The sequence below is a fragment of the Coregonus lavaretus genome (genome assembly GCF_964263955.1).
Source record: "Coregonus lavaretus genome assembly, chromosome: 28".
Taxonomy (NCBI): domain Eukaryota; kingdom Metazoa; phylum Chordata; class Actinopteri; order Salmoniformes; family Salmonidae; genus Coregonus; species Coregonus lavaretus.
In genome coordinates, this window is record NC_140015.1 from 8,825,371 (window position 1) to 8,836,896 (window position 11,526).

At 40.2% G+C, this 11,526-nt stretch overlaps 1 protein-coding gene across 6 annotated transcripts; it reads right to left on the minus strand.

The window, feature by feature from the left end:
* Positions 1–638: 638 nt before the first annotated feature.
* Positions 639–11,473, minus strand: LOC311103306 (coatomer subunit zeta-1-like). 6 transcript variants are annotated; one of them, XM_084144837.1, is made up of 10 exons: positions 11,390–11,458; positions 9,195–9,263; positions 8,948–9,032; positions 8,016–8,107; positions 6,005–6,060; positions 5,209–5,286; positions 4,689–4,740; positions 3,652–3,690; positions 2,799–2,831; positions 639–1,548 (listed from the first exon to the last, which is right to left on the minus strand). In XM_084144837.1, exons 1-10 carry the CDS (start codon positions 11,447–11,449, stop codon positions 1,501–1,503), a joined length of 612 nt encoding a protein of 203 aa, XP_084000963.1. In that variant the 5' UTR covers positions 11,450–11,458; the 3' UTR covers positions 639–1,500. The 6 variants fall into 6 exon arrangements, with proteins under 6 accessions (XP_084000963.1, XP_084000962.1, XP_084000967.1 ...); XM_084144836.1 differs by having other exon boundaries at positions 8,016–8,110; XM_084144841.1 differs by lacking the exon at positions 2,799–2,831.
* Positions 11,474–11,526: the final 53 nt, after the last annotated feature.

Consider the following 11,526-nt stretch of genomic DNA (forward strand, 5'->3'; position numbering starts at 1 on the left):
ATAAAGTGTTCATTTTAAGAGACCTATATGCCCTCTTGCCATCAAATTCGTTCAACATTATAATTTCAAAATCGAAATAATTCTTAAACCTATAATAATGTTTTCCAATTATATAATAGCGTACCTGATCTACCAATTCCTAAATCTAAAGCATCGCAATTTAATCTAAATAGGCCTACAAGCAACTTTTGTATGTTATTCAATTTCTTTACATAGACTATACCATTCACCACAGACACATCTTCTTTGTCTATGGTTAATTTCCCTAATTACGGCCTATATTGAACAATTAAAACGATATTGACCAGAGTGATCTGGAATACAGAAAGCTCCACCCTGCACCAGACACGTCCAATCACATATTGAGACTTAACATCTGAAACGCTTCATTGGCTCTTGATATGAAGGCGGGGGATGTTGACGTAAGACCCTGACGTCCAATCAAAACAGATACCACACCCCATGTCTCATGAATATTAACTACTTAGATTCCCATTCAAAATACTCATTTCAAAAGACACTGTGGGCTACAGCCATCACTGCTCACAGGAACCCTTTTCGAAGAAACAAGAAAAACATACTGTGTAAAATTAGATATGATAAATATGGAACAACAGCCATTTGACAACACAAAATACAAAAATATATATTTTAATTAGCTTGACAACAGGCAGACTAAAATTAGAAAAAAATCTGCCAATAGAAATCAATAAAACGAACAATGATTAGCCTACTTGATAATATATAAACAAAATATTATCTATCGTCAAATATTATTAATCTCAGTCTTTGGCGTTGAAATTAGGAAATATTCAAATAGTTTATTTGTCCATCATAGGCTAGTAACAAAATATATTTTATTCTTATGGTCCTAATGGTGTTCTCAGTGCTTTAGAAAAAACACAGGTCTACCTACCTATGCCAACTACGTTTTATTATGAACACACATTATATCATTCTAAAATATAAATTAACATGGGGTAACCTGACTTTCAACTACAAACAGGACTACTGTAACACTACACAGGCTATTGCCTTTTTCTGTTAAACTAAGAAATCTTCATATTTAAAGTTCACTGTAACATAACTTCATAATTAATGGCATTAATTTCCCTCTTTGAAGCCTAAGCAACAGTGTTTCCATAGTTGTGTAGTACTGCACACATTACAACAAAATTCAGTTTTTTTGGTTTGGTTCAAACATTTCTTTACAGAGTACTTTTGTGGGTTAAGGGAAATTAACAAAATCATATGCTATAATCTAGCATAATATCTTCCGATTTTTATTGCAAATCAAATAAATTAAACAGATTATTTCCATTATAATACATATAAATGTCAGTTTGCCTTCGTAGGAAAAACGCCCGTATTTGCCACTAATTACCATAAATATAGCCTATTTAAGCATAAAACGCTAAATACACCACTTAATATGTACACATTAATTCGTACTGTCCATTCTACTGTAAGACATTTGACCTTTGAACAGGCAGGTGTGGATCATTTGAGTATCGACCACTTTATTTGTTCCTTGGCAGACTGCATTATCTGAAAAAACAAAAACAACAGAAAGAACACCTTTTCAGATTGAGTGTGGGAAACAACATTATCACAGATCATTAATAGTAGCCGATTATAGTATACTGTAGTAGTATGTTATATTTATAGTTAATTGTGACACACTTCAACCAGTAGGTGTTACTATTGTATTCATGTGAATTTGAATGGAACTCCTCACACGTTCATATTTTACATGAAATATGAGCTCCTTAAAATGTGTAAGTGTATTTTGTGTAGTAGACACAAAAAAGTCACAGTCAGCTTCTCTGAGCAGGCTTAAATGCATTTTCATCTTGCTTAGAAACACAATTTAATTATATTCAACATCAGTAATGACCTGTGTGCCTCAGTGATTTATAAATGTCACTCTTCCTGCTAAAATGAAATTCCACAAGAGAAACAACTGCATTTTTTGGGCTGTTGAATTTTTTTTTACATTTTAGCCTTTTAGCAGACGCTCTTATCCAGAGCGACTTACAATTAGTGAGTGCATACATTTTTCATACTGGTCCCCCGTGGGAAACAGAGATGCATTGCATAAAACTATGCACCAGGGGGCGCAAGGAACCCAGCTAAGATTATGAACTTGTGTCTAGTGTCAACATTTACATTTACATTTTAGTCATTTAGCAGACGCTCTTATCCAGAGCGACTTACAGTTAGTGAATACATATTTTTTTATACTGGCCCCCCGTGGGAAACGAACCCACAACCCTGGCGTTGCAAACGCCATGCTCTATCAACTGAGCTACATCCCTGCCGGCCATTCCCTCCCCTACCCTGGACGACGCTGGGCCAATTGTGCGCCGCCCATGAGTCTCCCGGTCGCGTCCAGCTGCGACAGAGCCTGGATACGTCTAGTAGTTTACTGTTTAGTTTAGTGTTTTAGGTTTATTGTCTAGGTCTAGTGTTTATATATAGGCACCATGACAATTCCATGTCTATTAGAGAATAGAAAGTTATTGTCATTGAACGTTTGGTTCCAACATGGGAGAGAAACTACCACAAGGCAAATGGTTAATGAATAGCTTTGGATATGAACCCTTCCTTGAAAGCAGGGTCTGAATCAGGAGTACAGGGCAGTCTGAAAGTCACACATAGAGATGACCAGTATAGAACAGTCATGATGTGTCCATTCTATACACTTCATAACTATCTGCAACATTCTGGTCTTCTGAACAAGACCCAGGATACTCAAAAATGTCCCATGTTGGAGGGTGAGGAGCGAGAGGACTTACATTGGAGGTCATAGCCAATTTGTCCGTAATGTGCTGTGAGGGTTAGAGCAGAGGGTTAGGAGAAGAAGGAAAGAGGAAGTAACAGGCAGAACATTGCATGAAGGAAAGAGCAATTCAGCAGCGATGTTGATCATGCAATGTGAGCCATTCCATCATTTACTATGCAGGTCATCAAATCCAGATGCAGGTTAGTACATGCTGGCAAAGCTGGCAAATCTCCTAAATTATATTGAAAGCATTCTGTATGAATGCAGTGTGTTTGGCACTCATAAAGAATACATGATTCAAACGGATGAATCTATGTATGAATGCAGTGACTTTAGTCAAATGGAAATCCTATTGTAGTATTGATAACATGTCATATAACTGGACCATATCCTTCAAACAATCAAGTATTATGAGTAGTAATATTTGATCAATTTCGAATTGAACAATACTGGGAGACAATTATTAATTTATTGTGTACTGTGGCTTTATTCTACAGTACATTTAGTATAGAAATTATGAAAAAGGGTAACTGGAAAGATAAGAATCAGTGTTTGGGTCAATTCTATTTAAATTCCAGTCAATTCAGAAAGTAAACCAAATTCCAATTCCAAAGCATTGAAGATAATTGGAATTTCGGTGTACTTCCTGAATTGACTAGAATTAAAATGGCGCTGACCCCAACCCTGATAAGAATCATGTTATAGTTTATATGCAATGAACGTATATGACAGTACAATAGAAGGTTATGTCATCAGGTATAAACTGAAATTAATGGCTAAAGCTCTATAAATAGAAAATATTATCATGCTATGCATGCAGGGTGACATTGCTTTGTGTGTGTGTGTGTGCGTGTGTGTGACCTCACCTGTGCCACGCTCTGCTCTGACAGTGGGTTCTCATCCGCCTGGAATAGAAACAGTAAAAGAAAGAAGGGACATGACGTCATAGCAGTCAAACACACACACACACACACACACACACACACACACACACACACACACACACACACACAACACAAACACCATTAGGGGCTATATGTGTGTAAAGAGTCAAACACATAAAGCAAGCAACAACTGTACGATAACATAATGCCCTAAAAACAGTCATTTGATGCCTTGCATTGCTAATGTAAATGCACTCTGACACTGGTGAATGTGTCAGTGACCACCGCAATCCAATTAATATGGCTGCCTCACACATGGTATGCATTGTGCAAGGGAGTACTACAAAGGGCCCTGCTGCTCTTAAGGTGTACCAACACCCATGGTATTTCCTGGAACCCCATATGGACTAATTGAAACACTCTTGGCAACCTCAGGCTAACCACTGACAAATCACAGCAGGACACAGACTTAGTGGACGGTTGTTCCAACGTTGTGAGGTGGTTTCCTGGAGGATATCAGAACCTAATGCGGCATGCTCTCTCACCATGCAGTTACCTGCACTGGATCTCCCCCTCCCTCCCTCTCTCTCTCTCACACTCCCTTCCTCACCCTCTATCCCTCCCTCTCCCTCTCTGGTTGTAGGGGCAGTCTGTTGCTATGCACACTGGCTTCTGTCCGTCTGTCCATCAATGTTACCAACGATGTAATCAAAGAGGTCGAAGCTGTAGGCTTGCTCTGAACCACCCAGCTGACAGTGTGAGTAGATGGGTGGGGGTGGGGAGAGAGAGGACACATGTAAGAGGAAGATGGACATGGGTGTTGAGGGAATGTTGGGGGGGGGGTTGTTCAACGTGACATAAAATGGGTTCATACAGGTTATCAGAGTCCACAACAATCCACTAAACACAATCCCTACACAATTTCCTTTAGTCATCTGTATCTTCAAGTATTGTACCCATATCAGAATCCATGTATTAATCCATACAGTAGACACAGTCAGTGACTGTAGCTGTCTTACCCTGTAATTGACCTTCTGGATGACCTGTTGGGGGTCACTCTCCAAGATCACCCTGGTAACACAACGGTAGGGTCAGTCACTCAGAGAACGCAACAAGATATTGTACCAGTAACTCCCACCATCCCCTGAATGATACCTCAAATAAAAGTTTATTAGTCACGCACACAGTTTAGCAGATGCTATAGCAGGTGCAGTAAATAATAAATAATATGCCATTTAGCAGACGCTTTTATCCAAAGCGACTTACAGTCATGTGTGCATACATTTTTAAGTATGGGTGGTCCCGGGGATCGCACCCACTACCCTGGCGTTACAAGCGCCATGCTCTACCAATTGAGCTACAGAGGAGGTAGCTGTTCACTGTGCAGTGACATTCTTATGTTACTAGTTCCTAACAATGCAGTGTCAAACAAGGACACAAATAATCCACAAATGTTTCAAATCCAGAAATGTCAGTACGAATCCAATTATCAACCCAAATAGCACTGTAACAGTAATCCAAATGCAGTCTATACGTTACCCCCCGTCGATAATTTCGTCCACTACTAAGAAGACTCCGTCCATGTTGTCCAGTAGAGACCTTCTCTCCACATTTTTCCTGTAAGTAAGAAAACTTGATTGACTGACTTGAATTGTATTCAGTATGTTGAGCCAACAGGGATGAAATCTGTGATTGGGTCTCATATTGTTGCCTTGTGATCAGAAATGTATGGTGCACTCCTGCTCATATCACCTTAGGCTATTCTGTACATTTCAAACACTGACTTAAATAAACTTCCTGTAGTACCAGTTGTCAAGGTTTGAAATGATACAGAACAGTTGGCATTTAAAAAATAGAAAACTGCATTAAAGGAGGGCAGAGAGGGAGCAAATAGATCCATTCACTCTCTCTCCCTCCCTGCATTGCTACTGCATTGGTTTCTATGGTAACGGCACCAGCCCCTGTCAAGCTGTTCCACTTCACTGAGAGGGCTACGGGTGTGTCACTGTCATCCCATCATAATATAACCCAAAATAAACGAATCACTAACTTACTGCTGGTTTCAACTGATACTGTTCACCATGTCTTGAATGCATGAAGGAAACACCAGAGCTACTCAAATCTGAAATTAACTTATGTCTAATTTTCTCCATATTTACTAGAGTGATATTTTCACTAATTATTTACAATATTTTTTCAAATAATCGTTTCTTGCATTGATGTTGACTTTGTTATGTTTTTCTCCTCGATGTTTCTACAATTGTTAGCCCCTAAAGGTTGACCGACCATTTTAAAAGTGAGGTTACTTCAACATAGACAACACTTGTACACTTACCTTAGGATTTGACTGAGGGACTCAAACAGACAGTTCAGTACAGCCATGAGCATAAGCTATAGGAAGAGAGAGCAGGGCAGTGGAGGAGGGGAGGATGAAAGGAAAATAAGAGAATTGAGGGGTATAGATGGAAGCCAAGAGAAGTAAACAGAGAAAGAGAAAGGGACAGAGAGAGAGAGAGAGCGAAAAGTCAGGTGTGGTTGAATCACTCTGCTGGTTGTTTATGAATGCCAATATGCCATAAAGGGACTTGTCTTTCACTTGCAACGTACACAGCAACAAGAAGCGCTGAAGATAAGCAAATTATCAACCATTTATTCTCATGGGCATTTGCTATATATAGAGTCTCCAATGATGACGTCATCCCAACAAATGTGGCGTGTATTCATGGCTGCCAAGGGAAGCCAGGCTTCCCCAAAAAATTAACCAATATATATAATTTTTTTCAACATACAATAATTTAGCTTTTGTCTCGCTGTGTTTCATAATTTTCCTTCAATTCGCAAGAGGCTGAATGTATCTCACAGAAGAAAGCATCCGAGCGAGCAAAACAGTGCCCCTCTGTCCCTCTACGTGTAGGCCATCCATCTGATGCTGTCTGGTCCAAACGAGTATGAAATTGTTGCCGCACGTAGCATTGAATGCAAAGGAAGCCAGCCAGCATTTGGCCTCCCTTGATAAAAAAAGTATAACAAATTAGCCAATCAGCGTTGAGATAAACTGAGCGAGCTCAACTGTGAATGGTCCTGGCGCAACAAAAAAAGTGTCAAAGGAAGCCAACTTGGAATTTGGCGTCACTCCTATCAAATCATATCGAGCGCATACGTCATTGACAGAAACAACTTGAATTTAGCCAACTAGCTAAAACTGGTCCTTTCCTAAATTAGCCATGGATGGAAATAGGGATTTGGACTTGTGGTTGTACTTAATTCTCCGTACAGGCCAATGATTATAACGGCGATTCTGATCCAACCATTAATTCATACATTGTTGTGCCCCTGGCCTGAGAGGATGGAAGTTCAATATGTAGCTAGATGTAGAAGGCTAATGTTAACTAGCTAATGTTGCCCATGAATGGCAGTTAGGCTAGCGAGCAAGCATTTTAGCCAGGTAGCCTAGGACAACAAAAAATAAAAGCGTGTACTGTATTATAGAGTGATAGACCGTTTTGTCAACATGAAAGAGAGGAGGATGGCATTGACGTTTCTCTACAAGTAGTCAACATGTTTTTCTACTTGCACGAACACGCACGCACACAAAGAAATCAGAACCATGGACAGCCACATAATATTTAGCTTATGTTGATTGGACTAAATTGTTTTTGGTATATTTTAGTTGTCACTGTGTTAGACTAAGCAGAGGATATTGGCCCTCCTGTAGCTCAGTTTGTAGACCATGGCGCTTGCAACACAAGGGTTGTGGGTTCGATTCCCACGAGGGGCCAGTATGAAAAATGTATGCACTCACTAATTGTAAGTCGCTCTGGATAAGAGCGTCTGCTAAATGACTCAAATGTAATTTGATGAGGTTGAATTGTTGAAGTTGAAATGGTGCTGGAATAGTGGAGGCAGCACTTTGTGGACTTCCCCGGACAGAGGTTGCTCTCCGGTTGTGTGATAAAACAAAGGTGTGGTTGAATTGTCTCTGCCTTTAGGCCTATATATCACGGTCGCAAGGCATATGAATTAACAGGTTACAGAGCAAACAACACAATTATCACAACACATAGGTTGTAATAGGAGGGGGAGGGGCTTGGTTTCCCCAGTGATTTTACCCATGCACCGCTACTGCAAATTACATGTTGCTTTCTGAGATCTGAATCCTAAATTGATATGTGAGGGCTTAACTCAGACTTGTGTGAATTATGCGTTGATGTCAATGGAAGACTTGTGCAAAAACTTGAGTTGCATGCAGACTGCGGATCTCAAGTCAGGATTCGGGCCATAATGTATAGTCTTTGAAGCACCAGTCTAGCCTTGTACTCCTTCTGCATCTGAAGCACATTAACTACCTCATTCTCCTGTGCACTGCCCGCCACGTAGAAGAACAGGTCAATGCTGCACTTATACACGATCGTCATCCCCTCCACGAAGGCAATCTCATCTGCTTAGAGAGAGAATGAGAGAGAGAGAGAGAGAGAGAGAGAGAGAGAGAAAGACGCTGAGATTTCAAGCCACCAAGTGATCTTTATTGCAACATTAAAGCACATTCACTCCTTATTCACATATACGGACATATCCATAAAACCTCTCACTTGGGTGTCTCCAATAATGGAGGCTTCCAATTTAAATGTGAGTGTTGTCATATAAAATGCTAAACTCCTATGTGTGTGGGGAAGAAGGGATGGAGAGGACGAAGGGATACAGAGATAGAGAGTGGGCATCCTCCTTAGGGGCAGGTGAACCCGGGGTGTCGGATGACTGCTGTGAATTTCATTGGAACAAAAGAGCGTGAGAGCGGTCTGTCGCTGAACTGGTTCCCTCCCCTTTTGTTCACTGTAACGTGATCTTGGAGGACAGAAGAACCCAGAGGAACCAATACTGTTTCTCATGTTTTAGACAAACTAACCAATGAGGGTTGAGCCGCAGGCTAATGCTATACAGCTAACACTGTCTCTTGGTTTTCTATGGTGGAGGATACACAAAAGTTGTGTGAACAACGGGTCCTGACCAAATAATGCTTTACACAGTTTCCTATTAACGTGAAGCCAAAGAAGACTGGTACACATTTGCATTGATTTACATTCTGATACTCTTGATACGGATTTCCCTGATGGTGCACATCTTCTCAACTCTCTCATCACATTGTTAGAAGCTCTGTTAGAAGCTTTTTTTTGTTATCTTAGTGGTTCATTAAAACTATGATATGGAATATAATATCAGGCGTCAAGCTCACCATCCACTCCAATAGTCTCCTGGGACATTTTTATGGGGCAAAACTTACTGTCAGCTTTGTGTGTCTTGTTAAAAACGTTCTTTTCAAAGTTCTGCTGCTCCTTCATGGAGGGGTAGAGCTCTGTGTCGTAGTACTAAAACACAACAAAGACAGATATTAGATGCATTAGTTATGATTAATACACCATCTACAACAGTGCCCATTTGAGGCAGTTATTTGGGGCAGTTCTCACAATGTCTTGACTCCACAACAATAACCAATGTGAGTCGCTATTGGACAACGGTTATTAGCCTACCTTTGATAGAAGTCTATTGCCATCGTTGTCCAAAATGAAGACAGCTTTCACTGTGTACAGTGAGGGTTGCTGAAAGACAGTATGACCACATGTTGACCAGAATAAAGGACCATTTTCATTTCCATAGGACCTAGGCATACTGAACACATCCCTAACAGTTATTAATAGAACATTGATGATGGTGATGACGATGATATTGGTGATGATAATAAATCTAGTCAAGTTATTCAAAAACATGAGGAATATGACAATATCAGGAAGAGATCTAATCAAATCAAATTGTATTTGCCACATGCACCAAATACAACAGGTGTAGACCTTACAGTGAAATGCTTACTTACAAGCCCTTAACCAACAATGCAGTTTATAAGAAAAGAAGAAAAAAAAGTGTTAAGTAAAAAATAGATAAATAAAACATAAAACATAATTAAAGAGCAGCAGTAAAATAAAATAACAGTAGGGAGGCTATATACAGGGGGTACCGGTACAGAGTCAATGTGCGGGGGCATCGGTTAGTCGAGGTAATTGAGTTAATATGTACATGTGGGTAGAGTTAAAGTGACTATGCATAAATAATAAACAGAGTAGCAGCAGCGTAAAAGAGGGGGTTGGGGTGGGGGGGCAATGCAAATAGTCCCGGGTAGACATGATTAGCTGTTCAGGAGTCTTATGGCTTGGGGGTAGAAGCTGTTAAGAAGCCTTTTGGACCTAGACTTGGCGCTCAGGTACCGCTTGCCGTGCGGTAGCAGAGAGAACAGTCTATGACTAGGGTGGCTGGAGTCTTTGACCATTTTTATGGCCTTCCTCTGACATGTGAGTGTAGATGTCGATGGTCCCAGGTCCTTGAGTTCTTTCCATCCCACGGTGGCTTGGTTGAACCGGGCCAAAGTTCTGTTATGCACTGACTACCACAGACTCAGAGCCTAAGTGTATCACAGAACTTGGGCCAGGAACATCAAATTCAGGACTTTAGACCCTGAATTGAGATGAACTGGAGGAAAGTCCAAACCAGTCATCCAGATGTCTGTGCCTATTATTAACAGTCAATAGTGAAACTAATTCCTTTAACAGTTCAAAGAGGTGCAGGTGTCAAGTAACCAGTCCTATGATCCTTTGTGCAACATTATTTTATGCATTAAGCACACTGAATGTCAATATCAAGAGTGCATAACTTATGAAGTCCACATCCAGACATTATACTGTGCAGCTATAATGACTCCGCCTACTAACAGAAAACACTACCAATTTAAATAGTGCAATACATCAGTTAAAATGATATCAGTGTTAAAAAAAAAGGTTTATATAGATATTTTGAGGCTGAGGGTCAAGTACAGCAGGTTGGTTAATCAACGAAAAGTAATTGCGGCCTTGTCCAGCGCTTCTTGTTTTATTCCAAGTTTAAATTACAGTAAAAAAAAAAGAATACTTGTAAAGTCGAAACGTAAACCTTAATTTATCTTAGTGCAATGATCAACTGTCTAGAGTTTAGTTCAAAAGTGTAAAATTATTCTATGCATATTTTGTTGAAAAACCCACCTGTGGAATCAAGTTTTTGGTAAGCGTAAAATGCTGCGCAACGCACCTCCTCCGGTTGAAACCAAATATCGTAGACGTGGCACACAATATGTTCAGTGTTCACCCTTCAGTGCTTGGGCAGGCTGATGTCACAGTTATAATAAAAGTATAACGGATAGACGACAACTCATGCCAATCATTTAAGTGTAAATCATAAGAAATTAGGTTATAATCTCAGATATGTGACATGGGGGGTAGCTTTTCAGACAGTATGCCCCACTCTCTTGGAGAATTTGGCAACTGTTCCGAGTTTGTATAACAGCAATTGCCCCTTGACAAGGAAAAAGTGCAACACATGTTGCTGCTGGTTGTGGAATTACAGTACACTACACTCAAATAGCGCATAGACTACATTCAGATTACAACGATAGTCGTGCAGAATACAGTACCTCCTAATGTCTCCTATCGTACCTGAAAATGTTAGATCCAGCCAGTCAGACCTAAAAAAAATCACTTCTTAGGCTGGCCATTACGCAAAATACTGAATACAACATTTTACGCAGCAAAGGGCTATAATGAATGCTATTCAAGCAATGGCCGACGAGGCCTAATCATGCATTTGCAAGGTAATCCTCGTTTAGAAATATGTATAAATCGCCATATCCCTACGGATTGCTTACCAGAGACGAGATTTCCATAGTGGTTCTCTGGTGTTGACGTGGACAGGTTTGAGCTGTCATTCTAGTAGACCTCACAAAATCCTCTGACTCATGGGTGGGCGGATCCTCTGCTGGCCTAGAGGAGGCTCCGCGAAACC

Excerpts from the sequence above, each read along its gene's own strand:
- LOC311103306 (XM_084144836.1), bottom strand. The coding sequence starts at position 11,449 with ATGACAGCTCAAACCTGTCCACGTCAACACCAGAGAACCACTATGGAA. Across the intron at positions 9,264-11,389 it reads CTATGGAAATCTCGTCTCTG|CAACCCTCACTGTACACAGT; the intron begins GTAAGCAATCCG and ends ACTGTCTTTCAG. Across the intron at positions 6,061-8,015 it reads GCAGTGCACAGGAGAATGAG|CTTATGCTCATGGCTGTACT; the intron begins GTAGTTAATGTG and ends CTCTTCCTATAG.